The sequence below is a fragment of the Paroedura picta genome, chromosome 4, assembly GCF_049243985.1.
Source record: "Paroedura picta isolate Pp20150507F chromosome 4, Ppicta_v3.0, whole genome shotgun sequence".
Taxonomy (NCBI): Eukaryota; Metazoa; Chordata; class Lepidosauria; order Squamata; family Gekkonidae; genus Paroedura; species Paroedura picta.
This window is the reverse complement of record NC_135372.1, coordinates 82,672,943-82,695,870: the sequence shown is the minus strand read 5'-3', so window position 1 is coordinate 82,695,870 and position 22,928 is coordinate 82,672,943. Positions and strand designations below refer to the sequence as shown.

Sequence of the window (22,928 nt, the reverse complement as noted above, 5' to 3'; positions counted from 1 at the left end):
AATCTTGTTCTACATTTTCAGTGCATCCATCTTTTACATGATCTTTTTAATAGCAATTTTTAAAAGCAGGAGAAAATCTCAAGATGAAACAATTTATTAGTTCAAATACTTAATGTATTGGTATGAAGTTGTTTCTGTTGATGTTATTTCTGACTATGTTATATGCTTAGGTCATTCCATGTATTACCCCGCAACGTTATATGTAAACCGCCCTGAGCCATATGGAAGGGCGATATAAAAATCTAATAAATAAATGCTCTCAGCCTAAGCTGCCTTACATGTTGTTGTGAGGATAAAATAGAGGACAAGAGAATGATGTAGCCTGCCTTAGGTCACCAGTGAAGAGAAAGACAGGGTATAAATGAAGTAAATAACAAATATAGGTGTAGACAAGGGACAGTTAAAAAATTGCTGAGTAGGCAGGAGAAAAGGAAGCAGGGAATAGTAAGGATATGGGGGATGCCAGGAGAAAGAAAAGAGGAAAAGAAGAAACTGTACAAGCAGGAAATATTATAGGAAGGAAAAAACAAGAAAAAGTGAGGCGCCATGTGCAAGTCCTTGTAGATTCCCACTGTATGACTGGGCCCAGCCAGGAAAACCTGCTGATAAAGGAAAGGGGAAAAATGAAGTTGGATAGCAGATAAATGGTAGTTCAGCTGGAAGGAAAGGAGGAAAAGAGGAAGATGCTATAGGACATACAAAGAAGGGGAATATGAAATATTGGGGGAAGGAGAAATGAGATAACACAATAAGTCCTTGTGACTCCTCTACTTGTTATCTATAGTGTTCATTACAGATCTGAGTTCAGTTTCTATCAAATATTTGTAACTAAACTTAAGACTGAATGCTAGACTTCCAGCACAAATGGGTGAAACAGGGTCAGAGATCATCACAGTCAGGGGTTCAGATGATATGGCTGTGGGAGAAGATTGGATAAGAGAGAGAGTGGAAGACATGCTCGTACTCTTTTTAATCCTCATCCCATCCCCAGATATGCAGGGAAGGAGGTTAAGGTGATTATCCCAACTCCAACACGGATGTTGTGCAATGCCAAGTTGATCAAAAAGTCTGTGACTCTACAAGGATTCATTGAGCAGTATGCACTAGACCTGGCTTGTGTGACCAAAACTTGGACTACCTTGCTGGTTGAATTCCAGATCCAGTTCAAGTATTGGTATTAATCTTTAAGGCCATCCAGACTGGGTCTGACATATCTGAGGGACCGACTGTCTGCCCATGCCCCCTGGAAAGCATTCTGTTCTTCAAATACCAGCAGGTTTGTTGTCCCTGGTTTGAAGGACCAGGGCCAGGGCCTTTTCAGTCCCGGCCCCTACCTGGTGGAACGAGCTAGCAGAACATCTCAGGGTCTTGTTTGAGCTAGCTCTGTTCTGCAGGGCCTGCAAGACAGAATTCTTCTGCCAGATGTTTGGTAAAGGCCAGGTTATGAACATAAATGTCATCCCGGGCCCCTCCTCAAAGCCAAGGTACCCCTTTACTGGGCAAAGAACAACATCATGGAGTTGATTGCAAAGTATTTTACTTCTATAGATGATGCTGTATCAGTTCATTTTAAAATTTTATTCCATGTCTTAATGTTGTTGTTATATACTGTTGTAAGTTGCCACAAGCCAGCAACACTGGGAGTGGTGGGATAAAAATGTATCTGAATGAATGAATGAATGAATGAATGAATGAATGAATGAATGAATGAATGAATGAATGAATGAATGAATGAATTAGGAGGGTGAATCTGTCCCTTTAAAAGAACTTGCCCCTTCCGGTTTTTTGGTCCTTCATTAGAGAGAGAGTTTATGAGATGGTGCTGAAGGTGGCAAAGAGAGAATTCTTCACCACCACTTGTGTCTGCAAGCTTATGCCTGGCACAGTTGTTTAGAGTAATTCAATCACTTACCGCTCACAAAGAAGAATGCTCAAAGGCAAAGAGATTGGCCATTAGCTGTGAGGCTTTTACAAGCCATTTTACAAATAAAATCACTCCACTGTGGCCTACCCCCAACTGTTAAACTAGAAAGGGAACTGGCAGCCCCTTGGCTGCCTTTGGAGGTACCTGTCTCAGGTTGAAGTGGATAGGTTGCTAGCTGCACTGAGGTCAACCATATGCCCTTTGGACCCCTGCCCCTCATGACTCCTATAAACAGCCATTAAGTGGGTAGACAGTCCTCTTAGAATCATAGAATCATAGAGTTGGAAGGGACCTCATGGGTCATCTAGTCCAACCCTCTGCACTATGCAGGACACTCACAGCCCTATCACTCATCCACTGTAACCTCCCACCCCCTTAAGCCTTCACAGAATGAGCCTCTCCATCAGATGGCTATCCAGCTTCTGTTTAAAAATTTCCAAAGATGGAGAACCCACCACCTCCCGAGGAAGCCTGTTCCACTGAGAAACCGCTCTGTCAGGAACTTTTTCCAGATGTTTAGATGGAATTTCTTTTGCATTAATTTCATCCCATTGGTTCTGGTCCATCCCTCTGGAGCAAGAGTGAACAACTCTGCTCCATCCTCTATATGGCAGCCTTTTAAATACCTGAAGGTGGTTATCAAATTCCCTCTCAGTCGTCTCCTCTCCAGGCTAAACAGACCAAGTTCCCCCAACCTTTCTTCATACGCCAAACCCCTCACCATCTTTCTTGCCCTCCTCTAGACATGCTCCAGTTTGTCAACATCCCTCTTCGACTAGGGTGCCCAAACCTGAACACAGTACTCCAAGTGAGGCCAAACCAGATCAGAGTAAAGCGATACCATCACCTCCTATGATCTGTACACGATACTCCATTTGATACAGCCCAAAATTCCATTTGCTTTCTTAGCCACTGAGTCACACTGTTGACTCATGTTCAATGTATGGTCTACTAAGACTCCTAGATCCTTTTCACACATGCTACTGCCAAGACAAGTCTCTCCCACCCTATATTGGTGTATTTGGTTTTTCCTACCTAAATGCAAAACTTTATATTTGTCCCGATTGAACTTCATTTTATTCAGTTTAGCCCATTTCTCGAGCCTATCAAGATCATCCTGTGTTACAATTCTGTCTTCAGTTGTGTTTACTACCCATCCCGGTTTAGTATCATCTGCAAATTTAATAAGTATCCCCTCATCCAAGTCATTTATAAGTATGTTGAACAACACAGTCCCCAAGACAGATCCCTGGGGAACTCCACTTGTCACTCTTCTCCAAGAGGATGCTGAACCATTAACAAGTACTCTTTGGGTATGATCTGTCAACCAGTTATCGATCCACCTGACAGAATAAGGATTCATACCGCATTTTAAAAACTTGTCAACAAGAATATAATGTGGAACCTTATCAAACTCTTTACTGAAATCCAGATAACTGGATTTTGAAAGATCATCAGCCTTTCCTTCTCTTTGGGGCAATTCCCAGAGGGATTAAAGGGAGCTGTCATTTGGCCTCTCCAGAAGAAACCATCACTAGACTCTTGGGACCCCATTTCACACCTGGCATTCCTGGGAAAAGTAGTTGAATGGGCCACTGCAGACTAATGTCTAATCTTCCTAGAAGAAGCTTCAATCCTGGACTCCTTTCAGTCTGGCTTTCGACTTGGCCATGGGTGGAAGTGGTGTTGGTCACCCTGATGGACTGAGGTGGATTGGCTCTGCTCCTGAGGCTAGACCTCATAACAACATCTGAGTAGATGAGTCAATATGAGTCAAAGTAGTGAGTCAATATATCTGAGGAGATACTTTCTGTCCTATAGACATACACTCTTCGTAATTTAATAGTAGCAGCACAGAACACAGTGCAGGGAATTAAGAAGTTTCTTAACTTTATCCATTGAGTAAAGACTTTGGAGTCTGTCTAGAATTAGCTATATTAAATTGCCTCTGATGGTGTTATAGATAGGACAGTGTGATAATACATGATCTAGTGTATCTATCTGGCCACTAGCACATGGACATAGTCCCTGTCCTCAGCTGAGGGCACGGCTAAATATCTAGCCTGTGAAAAGACTCTTCTCTGTTTGTTGATCTCTAAAGAAGACAAGTAAGGAGCTGTGACAAGCCTGTATTTAATCTCGTCTGGCAACAGGAAGTCAGAAACCCTTTCTAGATCCCTTTGCCAGTTAATGTCCTTAGATCTTTGTTTGAGTATAGACTTAGTTTGATCTCAGCTTAGGTTAACTTAACAGTTGTCCTGAGAACCCAAGTTGTACTAACTTAGACCTCACAGATTTCAGCCAAAGTGATTGGAAATTATCACTTAAAATAAGTGATGATAGGCTCCTTGGATTATGATTTAATTTTAACCACTGGGAGAGAAAAAGCGTGTTGATCTTGTCTTCTACACTTTGCATTCCTGCTTCCAGGTACACCTGAGTATTTGAAACACATCTAGGAAGCTGGAGAATGATCCTAAGGAATTTTGACTGAACCCTTTCCAGATGGGTGATACTTATAAACAAGGCTCCAAAAAAGGTGCCATATAAAAGTTGGTAGGGGAACTTTGCCTTAAACAGTTCTAAGGCTGCTGGAAGGAAATACCTAACCTTGGTGCAAAGAAATTTAATAATGTTATTAGCTGATCTTTGGCCGTGCTCTGCAGCATACTGAAAATGGGCATTCCTAGCTCCCGAGGAATGTATTACTACAACCGAGATATTTAAAATTGGTCAATTTTATGATTGTTCAGTTACCAGGCTTTTAACTTTGGCAGATTTCTGAACACTATTACCCAAGTCTTATGATAATTCACTTCTAACTGTTCTTCTATGCAGTAATATGTAAGCTGTCTTAACATTCTCCTAAGTCCTACCGATGTTCTGGATAGAACTACATCATCTGCATATAGTTATGGGATGGTGGGCCAAGGTTGAGGAATAGAATTCCTATGGCTGACTGGTTAAGGCAGAGTCACCTGAAGCTGAATCTTTCAAAGATGGCAGTCCTGTGACTGGGTAGGAAGGGAGCAGTGGAGAAGCATGTTTTGCTGCACAGACTGTCAGGGATCAGAGGGGGGGGGGTATTTAATACCTTCCTCTCTATGGAGGTGCAAGTAAGCAAAGTATCTCAGCAGGAGTTTTTCCATCTATGCCAGGCTAGGCTACTAGCCAGTTGGGTGTAGTGGTTAGGAGTGCGGACATCTAATCTGGCGAGCCGGGTGCAGCCCACATGCATTCCCCCACATGCAGCCAGCTGGGTGACCCTGGGCTTGCCACGGCACTGATAAAACTGTTCTGACCGAGCAGTGATATCAGGGCTCTCTCAGCCTCACCTACTTCACAGGGTGTCTGTTGTGGGGAGAGGAAAGGGAAGGCGACTGTAAGCCGCTTTGAGCCTCCTTTGGGTAGAGAAAAGCAGCATATAAGAACAAACTCTTCTTCTTCTAGTACTCTCCCTAGCTCCAGATCACTTAGCCACAGTCATCCACGCAACAACTTACCTCCAAACCTCTCTAACTTGCTCTACACAGACCTTTCCTTGTCTCAACTCCGGAAACCACAGCTACTACAGCTACTCCAAGCCTTCCATGGTGTTCTAGTGAGAGTCCTCACTAGAACACCATGGAAGGCTCACATGCTCAGGCAGCTACACTGGCTCCCAGTGGAGTACCAGGTTAGGTTCAAAGTGTTGGTTTTAAGGCCATTCATGGCCTGGGTCAGACATGCCTGAAGAGCCCCCCTCTCCGAATATGTCCCCAGGAGAGCATTATGCTCAGCCGGTTCCAAAGAGCTGGTGGTCCCTCGCAACAAGAGATGTGCCTGGGCTTGACCCCTTTTTTGGTCCTGGCCTCTACCTGGTGTGATGAACTCCTGGAGGACACACAAACCCAGTTGGAACTTACCCAGTTCCACAGACCTCCAAAACAGAGCTTTTCCACCAGGTTGAGGCTAGGCTGCCAGTAACATCTAAGACACCCCCCCCCCAAATAACTCCCCTGTAATATCTAGATTCTGGTAATCAACAGGGGAAGGTAATGTGGGAGAGGCCTGGAAGTGAAGGAGGTTGTACTGGTGTTTTGATGCTGTACTGGTGCAGCTTCTTTTCCTACAGCAAGTCTTGGGATCAGGTTGTTAAAAGCATTACTGTTACTCTGTGGAACAAAATTCCTCCATTAAAATGCCTTTTGTTTCCACTTTTCATAAAACATTTGATGTGTATGTTATATTTATTTGTTTGTTTATTTATTTATTTATATTTTGATTTATATCCCACCACTCCCACACAGTGTCTCACTGCACAATTGTGGCATCTAAATTGAACTTTGTGTGTCTGTTCCCTATTCACTATTTTGTCATGACTTAGTTGGATCAGGTTCAGAAGACCTGATAAACATTTAAAGACTTTGATGCATACTTGATTTCTAATACACAACAACATGAAATAATTAAGTTTCCAAAATAATAACTCATCCTGCTTGTACTTTCCATTCCTACACATACCTGACTGAAACTACACAATATGCTCTTGCCCTTTCTTTTTGTTTCGTCTGAATTTCAGAATGACATTTGGTTTATTTTTCAGATATTTATACCTCACCTCACATTGGTATGGTAGCATTTAGTTACAAATTGACCATGTAAAATTAATGTATCAGCAATACAATATCTCTGGACTTTAAAGACTTTTCTAAACACTATCATATCAATGTGAGGTGAGGTATAAATACCTGAAAAATACACCAAATGTTGTCATTCTGAAATCCAGAGGAAACAAGAAAGAAAGGGCAGGAGCATATTGTATAGTTACAGTCAGGTATATCCAAATAAAGGGGTCCACAGTCACTAGACTTTCCATTAACACCAGGATTTTCAGCTAGACTGACCCCCAGGTCTGACGCAGGGCATGCAGTTTATCAGTACATAATATTACTGCAAGGTTATACAATACTACATCCATTCTTTAAAATGTCTGCTTCAGCATTATAATACCAAAGTGAAAGCAGACAAATAACTTACATTTGGCATCCCCACTTTTAGTCTTATCTAGAATAGTGATCCTTTTTTAAATTCACTCTCTGTTTCAGCAGTTTTTCAATGTACATTGTGAACTATAATAAATGAATTTGGAACTACAAAAATATGCTAACATTCATCAGTTTACTTAACAGATTTTTCACCAGCTCATTGCAAAATATTCATGACACTATTATATTTGGAAAACACAAAAGAAATATTTATTGCTCCAAGTCATTGCAGCACAATATACACTTGAATAATCCAAGCAACTGGATTTGGAGAGACAGTTGCATCTGATAGTCATGTTCAGCCATGAATCATTTCTAGAATGTTAAGTATTCCTTTAATAATTGATGTAGACATTTTGAATCTTTCTGCATATGATATCAGGTGTGAGTAGATTGCATTAACACTGCTTAAACATTTCAACTTGTCAGTATGGCCATCTCGATTTCTGAAATATTTGCAGTATTTTCCCATCGAAACAGTAATAAAGGTAAAATAAATATATGCCACTGCTTTATAATCACTGAACATTAATGAATATTTTATGTCTTTTTAAATCTCCCTGTTTAATTTTAAAGGGTGAAATTAAGTCTCCTTCACGCAATATGCCAATTATCGGTAAATCAAACAATAACTCAGCCATTATACTCCTTTTTGTTAATACACCAGAACCTAATTTGAAAACACAGGATTGCATTTTTAAAGGAATAATTGAATAGTACTTCCTGCCCTCTGGTGGTTGATAGTTGCAATTTGCACATAAAGTTCAATTAGCCCTAAAGTATATAAGCTAATTTTTTAAACGAATGCCAGGTGTCAGGTACAAATATTTCATATAAGACCATGATTTATATTATTTATTTTATTTTAATGCATGTTGTTAATCTGTAATACAAAATAATAGGGCACTGTTTAGACAATTCATTTGCGTACGTATGTCCAATGTTTAAAAGCTTGAACATGACAATCAGGTTAATTTTTCTGTAAAGCATCTAGAACTGCTCTTAAAAATGAATAGCAATGATATATAAAAGAGAAAGTAATACCACATTAATAGATTCCCATTGATGTACCAAAATTAAATTAAATTAAATTAACTATATAGTATTCACACCAAAAATTACCAAGTAATTATATTGTATGTAGTAACAGCAGCTAGATTAACTTTCAAAAAATTCTGGAAACAACCCGAAAGCTCCCAACAGAAAGGTCTCTTTTGAAGAAGTGAAAGATTTCTTTTTTTTTTTTTGCAACTTACAGCTTTACAGAACAATCAAGATGTTGAAAAAATACCTTTACAATGGAAAGAGGAGTTGCAATGTATGGTATTGATCTATGTATCATAAATTTTGTTAGCAGCGATTACTGTCCAACATTTGCATTTAAAGACTGACTGTATTCTGTTTCCCTGTTTGATGGGAAAAAACACTATTTTGTAATCCCCCGCTATCAGAAACAGCTTGCATTACAACATTGGAGACGTCATTTGAAAGAGGGGGAAAAGATTCACACTAAGGACTGTAGTGCTATTTCCTGGATTGCAGCCAATAAATCCCAAAGTCCAATTACATCAGGATTTCAGCTCAGAATTTTATGCTTTCCCTATTTTTCACACATTGATTGTTCTGATAAATTTTGTCTTTAGGAAGAAATTCTGTTTGTAACTATGGCATAGTGCAAGGAGGCCTATTAGAAGCAACAGGACAAGGTGTGACAGTTTTATTATACCGAATCTCAGAGGTCTTCAAGTCTAGTAAAAAGAACTTGGTTTATTTGTTTCTAGCTTGCTAGCAAGGAAAAATAGTTACTTATTTCAATGCTACACAATTACTTTTACAATTGTCATAAATCCACAAACATATATCGTTAAAATTTAAATTGTTCTTACTCAGAAAAATCTAAAATGTTTGTATTGAAATATGAGAAGAACATCTAGGAAAGGAATTCGGTCTGTAATGTATTTCACTGGACATGACAAAAAACAATGCAATTCAAACAAATGTAGTTGATTTAGCCACAAAAAATGTTTCTAATTCAGGGTTTTCTCATATAATTTTCACTCTCTACAGTGGGAATTCCCGAGTACTACCTAAATTACAGTGTGTTCCTATGTAGAGTTCAGGCCCGTTGACATCAAAGGGTTTAAACTGGAATACCGTTGCATGGCATTGCACAGTTAATCTGCTACAGGAAAAAAAATAAAAGGAAGTCTTGCAGTACCACCAATTTGAGACCACAAAAGATTATGCTTTGGCAAATCTGTTAGTCTTCAACATACCACATGTTTTTTAGGTTTTTTACTATAATATACAGTTTTTTTACTATAACATACAGAATTTCCTTCCAGCAGCAGTTCCTCACCCCTCATGGGAAAAACCTTGTCAGCATCAAAGAGCTGGAACCAAACCTGTTTTCTCCTGGGGTGAAGTGTCAGAACAGCTCCCCATGAGGGGTGAGGAACTGCTGCTGGAAGGAAAAAAGTAATAAAGTCACATGCAGGTTACGTATGCATGGAACTCTCCCATTCAGGACCACTGTTTTTAATGACCAATGTTAAAAGTTTTTTTTTTTTTAAAGACTGTGAGAATGAGTGTGGACTCTGATTAACTAAACAGAAAAAGCAGAGGAGCTAATTGTTTTATAGGGAGAACAGACAACTGTTTTATTGGGGAGACAGGTTATGAAACAGACAAGACTTTCAACTTCTAAGCCAGAATGCTATGATTACTTTAGGAAGTACATCTGTTGCTTAGTGATGAGTTGGCAAGGAACTTATCTTTGCAACATCACCCCTTGCTGGCTGTTCTATAGAACAACAGCTATATCATTCTTGATATCATTCTCTGCTATTCTATCCATAGTCAAGACAATACAATGGCAGTTTATTTAACCCCAAAATATACTCAAGAACAACTCAATATGTATTCCAAAAAACTGGCAGAAGATTGAGAAAGAATGGAAACATTTATCTATATGACACTAGCTCATCTCTGGTGATGCATTTGAACACTAAAATGCAACATACTACCAAAAGCATCACTCCTTTTGGCAAAATTAATGCAGATTTTAAATATAGGTCACACCATCTGATGTACCTACAGTAACCTTTCATCATCTAGTTAATTAAAATCTAAAAACTGAATAACGAAAAATGAAAGGAAGTCTGCAGTCTGAATACATAAGCCCTCTTTAACAAAGCCAATATTAGTTATAATGAGCTACATTTATTCTTCAGCTGTGAGACAGAACTCACCTCCTGAATGGTACTGCTTCCTGAGAAGTTGAGGTTGTACTCCCGCTGGACTTCTCGATGGGTGACGATCAGCATGAAGTTTTGATTTAATGATTCCTGCAGGGCACTGAAAGGGTTGAAAGAAAAACAAGAAAATCAGGGGCAAGCGTGTTGTAACTTGCTTTACATTTAACTGCAAAACCCCCAGGAGTACCCTAAATTCTGCAGAGACAAGTCCAGACACAATGTTATCATCACTTTCTTTTTTGCTCCTAAAGGCAAGGAAGCATGTGGAGAATGACCAAGGGGACTAACCTGTTAACTCCTTCTCTCCTAAGGTGGCTGGAGAGTCTAAGGCTACATTTTAACTCTTCTGAATTTTCAAAACACTGAGACAGCAGCTATTGCCACAACTTTAAACTATATTTAACACATGTGAATACTAACTGATGCTGAAAATAAAAGCTCATAAATGCTTTTTTAAAATCCCAGCTTTAATAGTAAACACTAGCAGATAGGTACGGGCACAAACCTAAACATTCCAGTTCAATTTGGTATGGGGTTTGGCACAACCTCTGAACCAAACAGAGCCAAAAATGCCTGAACCAAATTGGCCAGTTTGGATCACACATGAAAGGTTAAATGACAAGCAGGTATTTAACCTGTCCCTTTTGTTTCCCCTCCACTTTGAAGCAGGGAAGGAATGAAACAGACACGTTTAATGGCTCACAGCTATTTAAACCCAACTACTGATGGGTGGACCTGCCCTGCTCTTAGGTTTAAATGGCTGGTAGCCATTTCATTGGTCAGATTTTCTTATCCTGTTTCCAAGAAGGGGAAACAAAAACTGACCAGTGAAATGGAACACATTGGTCCTGATCCCATTCCAATCCAACTTTCAGCAGGGCCACTGAGTGAAGACAGCTTTAATCACCCTCACAGATGACCTCCTAAGAGCCTCTTGTGGTGCAGAGTGGTAAGGCAGCCGTCTGGAAGCTTTGCCCATGAGGCTGGGAGTTCAATCCCAGCAGCCGGCTCAAGGTTGACTCAGCTTTCCATCCTTCCGAGGTCGGTAAAATGAGTACCCAGCTTGTTGGGGGGTAAACGGTAATGGCTGGGGAAGGCACTGGCAAACCACCCCATATTGAGTCTGCCATGAAAACGCTAGAGGGCGTCACCCCACGGGTCAGACATGACTCGGTGCTTGCACAGGGGATACCTTTACCTTTACCTTTTACAGATGACCTCCAGAAGTAGCCGCCCCAAGTCAGGTCAGCGCTGCTGGTGTTATTAGATATTATGGAAGTGTTTGACACAGTCAGCCATGAGCTTTTTGTTCACTGCCTCACCTATTTGGGGATATGGGGCTTGCCCTTATAATGGCTGACCTCTTTCCTTCAGTCAGGGATAAATGATAGTTATCAGAGGAGCAGTCCACTCCCTTGTAGAGTGTTACAGGGCATGATTCTCCCCCCCAACATTATTTAATATCTATATGTGCCCTCTGACACAGTTGGTCAGGAGGTACAGGCTCAGGTATCCCCAGTACGCAGATGACACCCAGCTCTTTCTGTTGATGGGCAGGATATTCCAGCAGAGTCACCTGAAACTCAACCTCTTGAAGATGGAAGTCTTGTGGCTGGGGAAGAAAGGGCCAGAAGAAGAAATGTTCCTCCCTGCCTCGATGGAATACAATTAACAACTTTGCGTACCATCAAGAGCTTGGAGGTGATACTCGACTCCTCCATATAAATGGAGACACAGTCGTAAATGTAGCTCACCAGAAGTTTTACCACCTGCCCCAGGCAAAGCTACTAGCACCCTGTCTGGCCCCAGAAGACCTAGCCACATATAATAGTCACCTCCAGGTTAGAATTCTGTAACTCTCCTTGGCCCTTATCTGGAAATTACAGCTGATACAAAATGCAGTAGCATGCATCCTCACAGGGACCCCATGGAGGGCTCATATTCGACCTGCCCTCCAAAAGTGTTGGCTGCTGGTAAAGTTCCAGATCAGGTTCAAGGTTCTGGTACTGATCTTTAAGACCCTTTACAGTCTGGGTCTGGCATATCTAAAGGACTGCCTCTCCCAATATGTCCTGCAGAAGCACTAGGCTTGGCAAACCTTTTTGGCCCTAGCTCCAACCTAATGGAATGAGTTGCCTGAAGAGATCTGGGCCGTGACACAGCTGACAGAGTTACACAGGGCCTGCAAAATGGCATCTTCCACCAGATCTATAGTTGAGACTAGGGCAGTCTGAAGTTTTATCAGCCTCCCTCCACCTCCTCTTTCCCCCTATTCTGGTACCATCTCCAGTCTGGGGTAGCAGACAAAGGGCGAGAAGGGGGTATATTTTATGGTATTTAATTGTAATTTTATCATTTTATTATTGTAACTGTTATTATTGAATGTTTTATTGTTATGGGCTTGGGGAGGAGCAGTATAGAAATGTTGTTGTTATTTTGCCAGTCCATTCTGTAGGGGAAAATGAAACTGATGAATGAAACAGCTCACAGCAATTTCAGCCTAACAACAAGGTGGATGCACCCATCAATCCATTTTGCTTCTCCATGCTTATATCTAGCGTGTGTGGTTTTTTGTTTGTTTGTTTTTTTGCTGGTGACTTCAGAGACTGGAAGAACACTGGGGAGAGTAAGGTCTTGGTTGAGGTGGGACCACTTTAAGAAGGAACCATAAGTTGGGTTTGAGTACTACATTGTCTGGGTGGAATTTAATAAAAGGAGGATCACAGTGCAGTGCCCATGGTTCACTTATCCTCCTAGCAGAAGCAATCACTACCAGAAAGGCAATTTTGCATGAGACAAGTCATATCTGCACTGAACATGGGTTCAAAAGATTACAAGGACTTTTCAAGGAACTGTAACATTTGTGTCCATAATAACATTTGATAAGCGTCCATGACTGCTGTGAAATTAACCACCCTTAATTCCAGAACTCCAGAGGAGTAGATCTTCCCGCCTTGTCAAAGAGATGAATGGCTTCCCAGTATTCCTTTGGCTGGTAGGTCCTATGAAACTATGGAGTTTGAATGAGGGTGTCAGAATAAAAAGTCATAGCCTTCTTCTTCAGTTCTGTAAAGGTTCTCTAATTTCTTCAGTGATGCCACTGTCAGGGCTGACTTTGCCCAAATGACTAAAGTTATGTATTGAATATCTTACAACAACAAAACCACCAGAGGACCAGAATCTGGACTGTATAGAACCTTCATTATGGGGTCCAATAGTTGTGGTTCCAAAGTAGTGAACTCTAGACCCAGAGCTTTTGCTGTTCAGACCAACTGCTCGGAATACACCTTCAGGTCCTCCTTTGTCAAGGTACTGAACAGTCAGCATCCATATCCTCAGCAGATTGCAGTGAAATACTTTCTAAGTCTGCTTCTGATATTTGATTAAGTCCTCTAAATCTGAAGCATGATGGGGTGGGGGAATTCCCATTGGGGTGATAGTGATGTCAGTCTTGTCTGGAACTCATTGGATATTTTGCAGTCTTCAGTGGAAATGGAGACTGAAAGTGTGCTTATTGTGCCCACCGCAGTGGCATCATAAACAGGCAACAGGTGCCAAGGATTTTGCTGTGGTTCCCACTGATTTGGTGATTGCAGGTCGGATTGCCCTTTCTCCTGTTTTGGGCCACCCTGTGGGAGGTACCCTGATGATCTCATCTTCTGAGGAATCTGGGGACCATAAGACTCTTGCTGATGGCTAAACGGTCTTTAGTCTCAAAAATGAGCCAACAACAAACCTCAAGGCAGGCTTTTCAGGGAGACTTTGATCTAAAGGTTGATGTTGAAGCTCGGATCCAAGGAGATACCAAAAATCAAGATTGAGGTGAGGCTTGATGATCTCGAGTAGGAGAGGGATCATTGATTCCAAAGTAGACCTGAACAATGTTGAACCAATGTTGATCGAGCCAGATTCTTGTTTCATTGCAGATATTTATCCTCTTTTCAGCCTTCTACAGAGGTGGTTCTGATGCTGACATCAGGGTTGAGGCATGGGATTGAAAGTGGCGTGCACACACACACGGGCAGCATGCGCGTGCAAGCATGTGCACGCATTCATGCAGGGGCACAATAGTTGGGGCAGCTTGGAAGCAACCATTGCAATGGCTCTGCTGCCGCCACCCCCACCCGCCGCCACCACGGTGTCTGCAAACAACCTGGGGAACCCACAGAAGGGGCCAAGTTGAGAACCACTGCCTTAAAGGTAATTACCTAATTAAACCTGATCTGGAATTCAACTGGGGACTAGTGCAGCTGCTGTGAGGACTCTAGCTGCTGCCACATTCTGGACCAGTTGCAATTTCCAGAGCAGGGATAAGAAGTTTGTGTAGAGCAAGTTTTAAGAGTACTCCATGGAAAACACCTCTTAATTTTACTCCTAAGGCCCCCACAAAGTAGCATAAAGAAGCATGTCATCTCCTCACAGCAGTAAGAAGTGAGAATTGCTCACCCCGTCTCTATCACATGACAATTTGGGATCCCTAGAAGGGAGAGGGAACACTCCTGAATCTAGAAGCTTCTTCAGAAAAGCTTGGAAGCTCCTCTCTGCAGCTAGCCTGCAATCATGCAGTCCCAAATGGGACGGCACAGAAGGCATGAAGATGAACAAGATGGATATTGACAAAAACTCTTCACTTATATTATGCTCAGTAGGGTATTCTGCCTCACAGAAACCAAAAACCAAACAAGAAGTTTTAATATGCTTTTAATCTGGAGTTAATATGAGAAGCAATGTTTGCCTTCTTCTCCAATGCATATGTAATATGTTTTTCTTTATTTTGCCAAAACTGACATAAATAAAAATCTAATACAACCTACTAACTACATAGGTGCACCTTAGTTCTGTTGTTTACCACAGTCATTTCAAATAGAGAAAGCAGAATTTAAATAAAGGACATATACATTTATTCAATCAATAATATGCATTTAAAGTATGCTGTAAGAACCATATCAGCTTCCACAAGGTTTCTGGTAATGGAAAGGAAGACAATAATTGGTCCTTTATTTAATTAGATCCACATGTATTACACTGGCTTGAGAACAAATTAGATTATACTGTCATTTATCTAAGTAAGAATTCAGCATTAGAAGAAATGCCTTGTCTAATGAAGATATAGTGAATGCCAGTGATTTATCTTCACTAAAAATAAAGCAACACATTAAAATCTTTTCAGAGAGGTAAAAACAACTCCCATTCCTTGGTTCAGGTATTGAGAGGAATTTTATAAGAAAATACTTATTATCCTAAGTGTTCCCACTTTCAAGATGCAGAGTGAAATAATGTGCATATTACTACTGCAGTTTACATATATGGTCAATTATAAACTAAGTAGCACTTCCTTTTAAATACCCACAATTTTTTTATAAGTAAGATGCTCATTTAAATCTGCAACTCCTCTTTATAAAGATTTGACAATTTTTCCATATTATAATTCTAGAGGAGTAACTGTGCTAATCTGTTTATAGCAAAATAAAACAGAAGTCCAAGCACCTTAAAGAAACATTTATTCCCTCATGAGCTCAACTGTTGGAGTAAAAGTTATTACTGTAAGGTGCCCTGGACTTCTATTTTATCTCCCTATTGTCATACACGAAGTACCCTATTTATGGAACAGTTGTGCCCTCAAATTTCATTTCCAAGACAGGTGTTTGGAACTAGGAATGCATTTGCTCATACAGAAAAAGGTAACAGCCTATTTAACAGCCTATTTAATCCATTTAGCTAAAACTTATATTTTCGAGGGGAAACAAAGGAAAATAATGCTAATACAGTGCAGGAATTAAACCAGACAAACAATAAAAATGTAGAATAATACATTTAAAATTTTTCTTTGAATGCTTGTGCTGTCTTGCTTACATGAAGTGAGTTTAATTAAAAATGGCTAAAAATGCATAGTACACACTTTGGGGAAGAAGCAGATTTCTTTAATTCATACCTGAAACCAAACTGCTTCAATTTTGTTGGATTCTTTCAAGAGCAACTGGAGGGGAGGGGATTAAAAGGGGGTGGGGCAGACTGGGAGGCCAAAACAACCCTAGAAAAAGGTGTCATCTGATGGAGGGCTGAAGAGCAGATAGGGGGAGAGGAGCTGTGTGCCTCCTCACCAGATGCATTATACCTGGGCTGACACACAGCAAAGCTCCACACTCCTCCTCACTGGTCTGGGTGAAGTGTTGCCAGAGGAGCACAGACATAATGGCACCCAGCTTCATTTTGCAAAGCTGTCTACTGCCACGACCATGCTTCTTTGCACTATCTGCACCATGTCTAGGCAGGTGCAGAACAGCTAGGCTGGCAAGGCAAAAGGGGGCACCACTGTGCTCTTCCTCCTTGACTCTCCCTCTCTCTTGGCTTGCTTCATCGCCTTGCTGGCAGCAGCAAGCAAGGCTGGCCTCACTCTCCTCCTCCATTTCATCATCCATTTGTTCCTAGGTCACCTGCTGCTCCTCCTCCTTCACTCTCCCACTCCTGGGTCTTCCTCCTCTCCTCTGGACATGGAACAACAATCAGAAAATAGCACGAGAGGGGCTGGGGGAGGGATTTGGGTTTGCTATTTTATTTTTGGTTTTAGCTAAGGATGTCGTAACGATTATTGTAAACAGGATTGAACTAAGGTGAAAGGTGGAATACAAAGGTTTTAGTCAATAAAATAATTAAATAAACACAAGTGGAAAGGGGGTGCTGTAACAAAACAAAACAAAAATCCCCCCCCCAGCCACTTCCTCTTTGTCCAGGCCCTCTGAGCTTTCCCTTCATTTCAGCTCCCATATTACCCTCCTTCTCATCCTTTGCCCCTCCCCTTCACTCCTCCACTACCTTCTAATCTCCCTTCCTGGTTTCTGATGCATTGTTCATTATTTGGGTGTAATGGATTCAGTGTAATGATTTTGACATTCAAACGTATTGTTCGTATCCAGCGACAGCAGTGTGCATGGGTAAGCAGGTCTCTATTAGGCATTTGATTCTGGCTAAATCAAAGCTGAGTATCATTTAAGTTGATTACAGATTCTCTGATCTGATCAACCACTAGTATAGTTTATAGTCTGAATAAAAGCTGGGTTTCCTGCATTTTTTCAGGGATATTCTGATCAGCTAGGGTGGCAGAACCTGAGAGCTCACACTGATCTTCTCAGGTGCGCATGCAAGAGCCCTCCCCACAGCATGCAGATCCTGGGGATAGCATCTGCTGGAGTGCAGTTTAAATCGTGCCACAGCAAAAGCCCTCCCACAGCCAGGCCTGCATGCAGCAGGAAGGTTTCTCCCAGCTGCAAGCAGATACTAGGAACTTCTCCTGCAGCATGCAGCAGAAGCCCTCCCAGCCTGGTCTGCATGTGGCAGAGAGAGACCTCCTTGCCCCATGCATATCCTCGAGACAGCTTAAACCACATTGCAGGAGAAGGCTGGGCCAATCCAGTCCCAGGTCAGGCTGGCTTAAAAAAAAAATCATTTTTTTCTTCCTAGATCTATTCTTCCCTGGAGTGTTCATAAATAGTGCCCCCCCCTTTTTTTTTGGGACACCTTTAGTCTCTTGTGGCGCAGAGTGGTAAGCGGCAGAAATGCTGTCTGAAGCTCTCTGTCCATGAGGTTGGGAGTTCGATCCCAGCAGCTGGCTCAAGGTTGACTCAGTCTTCCATCCTTACGAGGTCAGTAAAATGCGTACCCAGCTTGCTGGGGGGTAAAACAGTAATGACTGGGGAAGACACTGGCAAGGCCACCCTGTATTGAGTCTGCTATGAAAACGCTGGAGGGCGTCACCCCAAGGGTCAGACATGACTCGGTGCTTGCACAGGGGATACCTTTACCTTTTAGTCTCTATGAGCAAGCCCTACAGGATTACATTTTACAAATGAAGCCCGGTAAGAAACCTGCAGAGAGAGAGCATTTTCCTCACTGTTCTCTCCCCTCTCTCCCTATTTCTAAGCCTCTCATATTTTCTCTATCCTGTCATCCCTGCTCTTACTCTCTCTTTCACTACCACCAATCTAGCTTTCAGTTGCTCACCTCACACAACTTCAAAGAGACCAGGCCTGGCAGTAGCCTCCAAGCTTCTCCACTTCTTCAAGGTAAGTGCATTCTATGAATGTGCGCAGACAACACTTTTGGTTGGGAGGATTTGTGAGGGTTTTTTTCAATTTTTTCTGCAAACCTAAAGAGTCACCTAAAGTTTGCACGGGATAAAAGTGCCACCCATCCGTGGATTTTGTTGTTGTTGTTAGGTGCAAAGTCGTGTCTGACCTATCACACCCCCATGGACAATGATCCTCCAGGCCTTCTTGTCCTCTACCATTACCCGGAGTCCATTTAAGTTCACACCCACTGCTTCAGTGACTCCATCCAGCCAACTCATTCTCTGTCGTCCCCTTCTTCTTTTGCCCTCGATCGCTCCCAGCATTAGGCTCTTCTCCTGGGAGTCCTTCCTTCTCATTCAGGATCTGGCCTTCTAAGGAGCAGTCAGGGCTGATCTCTAGGTCTGACCAGTTTGTTCGCCTTGCAGTCCAAGGGACTCGCAAGAGTCTTCTCCAGCACCAGAGTTCAAAAGGCTCAATTCTTTGACATTCAGCCTTCCTTATGGTCAAACTTTCACAGCCATACATTGCAACTGGGAAGACCATAGCCTTGACTAGACGCACTTTCATTGGCAGGGTGGTGTCTCTACTTTTTAGGATGCTGTCTAGATTTAGGTAACACCAGGTAGAGAGCACATGTGGGAATTAGATATAAAGATACACGCAAAGATACTCTACATGTGCAGTTGTCAGTGGTGATTCTCTGTATTTCAAATACCAGACTACACATATATTCCCATCACTGAATGATAGTCATACACAGTTTAGGTAGTTTCCACCTTTAAGAGCAAGTAGGAATCACCTCTTTGGGATGCTAGGAAGTGAATCCTTCTCAACTTGCATTCCCTGTCAAGGCTTACAAAGTCAAAAATCAATTTGTAAGCTAGATACACACACACATAACTCTCTTTGGACTGAAGCCTTCAGGTTTTCTCTACAACTTTTCTAGAGTTTATTTAGGATTAAAGAACTTGCTCTATCCAGAAGTTCTTGTTGTTCTGGATTATACTCTATCAGTCCATGAAGCTATAGTAATACATTTGCAGGTACAAAGATATTTTCTGTGTAGCAAGAAGTAATTCTGCTGGTGAAGAAGCCTTGTGCATCAGCAGAAGGATTCCTGCATCAATGGAAAATGTTGCCCAAACATATTTCAAAAGAGGATTCAATATTATGCCAGAAATATAAAACATGTAAAACCAATAAATATCATAGAATCATAGAATAGAGTTGGAAGGAACCTCATGGGTCATCTAGTCCAACCCCCTCCACTATGCAGGACACTCACATCCCTATTGCTCATCTACTGTAACCTGCCACCCCTTTGCCTTCACAGAATCAGCCTCTCCGTTAGATGGCTATCTAGCCTCTGTTTAAAAATTTCCAAAGATGAAGACTCCACTACCTCTCGAGGAAGCCTATTCCACTGAGAAACCCCTCTAGCTGTCAGGAACTTCTTCCTGATGTTTAGATGGAATTTCTTTTGAATTAATTTCATTCCATTCATTCTGGTCTATCCCTCTGAGGTAAGAGAGAACAACTCTGCTCCATCCTCTATATGGCACCCTTTTAAATACTTGAAGATGGTTATCAGATCCCCTCTCAGTTGTCTCTTCTCTAAGCTAAACAGACCAAGCTCCCCCAACCTTTCTTCATACGTCTTGGTCTCCAAACCCCTCACCATCTTTGTTGCCCTCCTCTGGACATGTTCCAATTTGTCAACATCCCTCTTCAACTGGAGTGCCCAAAACTGAACACAGTACTCCAAGTGAGGCCAAACCAGAGCAGAGTAAAGTGGTACCATCACCTCCTGTAATCGGGACACAATACTCTGTTTGATACAGCCCAAAATCCCATTTGCCTTTTTAGCCATTGAATCACACTGCTGACTCATGTTTAATGTATGGTCTACTAAGACTCCTAGATCCTTTTCGCACATGCTATTGCCAAGACAAGTCTCCCCCATCTTATATTGGTGTATTTGCTTTTTCCTACCTAAATGCAGAACTTCACATTTGTCCCTACTGAATTTCATTTTATTCACTTTATCCCACTTCTCGGGCTTATCAAGATAAATCAGGATTGTTATTTAATTCTGATTGAAATATTTGAGGGAGATTCTCTCCTCTATCCATCATCATCTTCATCTATCTACCATCCACTGCCTATCATCTAATAAAGCTTAAGTTGACCACTCACTCCCTACCTGACTGGCCCTCCCTGGGTGTTGATGCCAATAAGGAGAGAGCTGTCCCAATAAGGGCTAATCAGTTCAAATTGCATGCAGACAACTCACTCCCCAACTGACTGGCCCTTGGGGTGTGCTGTCAATAGAGAGGGAGCACTGAGGGCCAATCATGGGACTTATCTGTCCTCTCTTCCTCTTCCTACTGCTTTTATATTATTTGGGTCCTCCCTTTCTCCACTGTCCTCCCATCTCCCTAGAGACCCTGGTTATTAAGTGCCCAATCTCACCCCTTCCTCCCAAGTCCCCCTCCATTTCAGTTGCTGGCAGGTTCCACCTCCATTCCAGCTGTGCCCTAATGGTGGGCTGGTCCCACCGTTCCTGCAATGTGAATCTTGGGGCTCAGGCTTGCCTCTGTTTGTTCATCACACTTTCAGCCAGCTTTGGTATCATTCAACAACCTCCCAGCTGGCCTCCTCATGTCCAGCATTTTCCTGGCGCCAGTCTTGGTGTCCCATGTCCTGCTACCACTCTATGTGTCCTCAGCCTTCTTCTCCAGCGTCTGGTTTGCTGGAGGTAGGAGTGTTAATTATGGCTGTTTTGTGGGTGGGTCTGCAGAATGTGCCAGTCACAGGGCTATTGATAAATCTGGAGCCTCTAGCCTAGAAAAGGCAGCAGAACAACATTTGAGTCCAGTAGTACATTTAAGACCAACAAAGTTTTATTCTGGATATAAGCTTTCATGTGCATGCACACTTCTTCAGATATATATCATGCATACAAGTAAAATAATGAAACTTTGTTGGTCTTAAAAGTGCCACAGGACTAAAAACGGAAAGGAAAGGAAAGTTTCAAAACGTCAACAGATACTGTGAGATGTGATCTGAAGAGAAACATGTATTTTTCAAGCGAAATGGCCAAATTCTGTGCTTATTTGTGCAGAGCCCAAAAGAAGATAACTGATGGTTATAATGGCTATGGAATACTATGTCTAATGCTTAAGTCTCATATCCTTTTATTCAGATGGCTTTTTACTATTTTTATCGGTATTTGATATTTGATGGTCTATGACTGTAATAATAAACTAATACGAATACTGTTGTGAGATGGAAGACTAGGCAGAAAAAATGGCAACAGAAGAAAGTACAGTGGGAAAAGTGATAATGAGGGCCTAGAAAGAGGGAGGAAACTGGAAACAATTTAGGGATGGGATTTTCATCCCTCCACAGTGTTGGTCCCTTTGTATCATAGAACTAAATACAGTAACTTTTATGCAAACACATTTTGTTTCCATTTTATTTAGCACGGTTCTAGTATATAATAAACAACTTAATTTGTCCTGAATTTGAGCTGTTGGGTCACGTAATTGATTACTTTAGTGTAGAACAGCAATTGAGTTGTCTTCATTCCAGTACTGCAGTCCATATATAGTTGTACTGGGACTTTTTATGTATCCTCATTGTGGTATGTTCATTATGGTAAGAGTAGCATTTGATATGCAACTCTAACAGAAAACTAAGCTGTATTTCCAAGTGTTTTATATTTTGATATTTCAATGGCAATCCCAATACTCCTTGCTCTAAAATAGAGAATCCCTCCAGTTTCTATGGTTGGGAACAGTTTCTCTGGCAGGGAACAGTATCCAGTAACAACCCCAATTTGCTTTTATTTTCTTATACAAATTTATCTTGTTATTTATCTTGTTACAATTGTAATCAGTTTGGAGATATGTTTTGCCACCTCCATAGTTTTAATTAAGCTCTTCAAAGGTGCCCTATGAATTGCAGGGTGGGGGTAACATTTATTTACCATATCTATTCATTCCCCCCCAAAAAAATCTAAATTTTAACAAAATAGCACGACATTATTATTAACATTTCCATTGAAAACATACAGATTTATATAAGCTCATGTCAACAGACATCCAAATTTGCTATAATGACAGTTTATTTACACTAAAAACATAGGAAATCAGTATGTAAATGTATTGTTTGTTGTAGCTAATGGAGCAGGCAATGACAGATTAGTCTCAAACAGCAATCAGCCAGAAGATCTTGCTAGTGCAGAAAACGAGACAGGCTTCTTTTTATTTGCTTTAATCTCACATCTTTAAACTTTGAGATTTTTTAACTGTCTCATAAAAAAGTACAGAATAAAAAACTCTAAATCTAATTGTCATTGAGATTTTGCTTGTAAATATCTGATGCTCCAGTACCTATATCATAGAATCATAGAGTTGGAAGGGGCCATACAGACCATCTAGTCCAACCCCCTGCTCAACGCAGGATCAGCCCTAACCATCCTATATATTACAGTCACTATCGTTATGTAACAAAAAAATGATACTTTGAACATTTTAAATGACTTCAAATCTTCCATTTGTAAAGTTTCTAATATGTACTGATGGTTCAATATGCCAATGCGGGTTTATTGACTGACTGACATTTCCAAGGGCATAATCTTAATTGAAAA

At 41.3% G+C, this 22,928-nt stretch overlaps 1 protein-coding gene across 1 annotated transcript in view; it reads right to left on the bottom strand.

Annotated features, from left to right (window-relative positions):
• Positions 1 to 22,928, bottom strand: part of FAF1 (Fas associated factor 1) — a 236,228-nt gene that overhangs the window by 174,947 nt on the left and 38,353 nt on the right. The window contains exon 7 of the mRNA XM_077333794.1: positions 10,203 to 10,308. Coding sequence (XP_077189909.1) covers positions 10,203 to 10,308 — 106 coding nt within the window. The remainder of the gene's footprint in view (positions 1 to 10,202; positions 10,309 to 22,928) is intronic.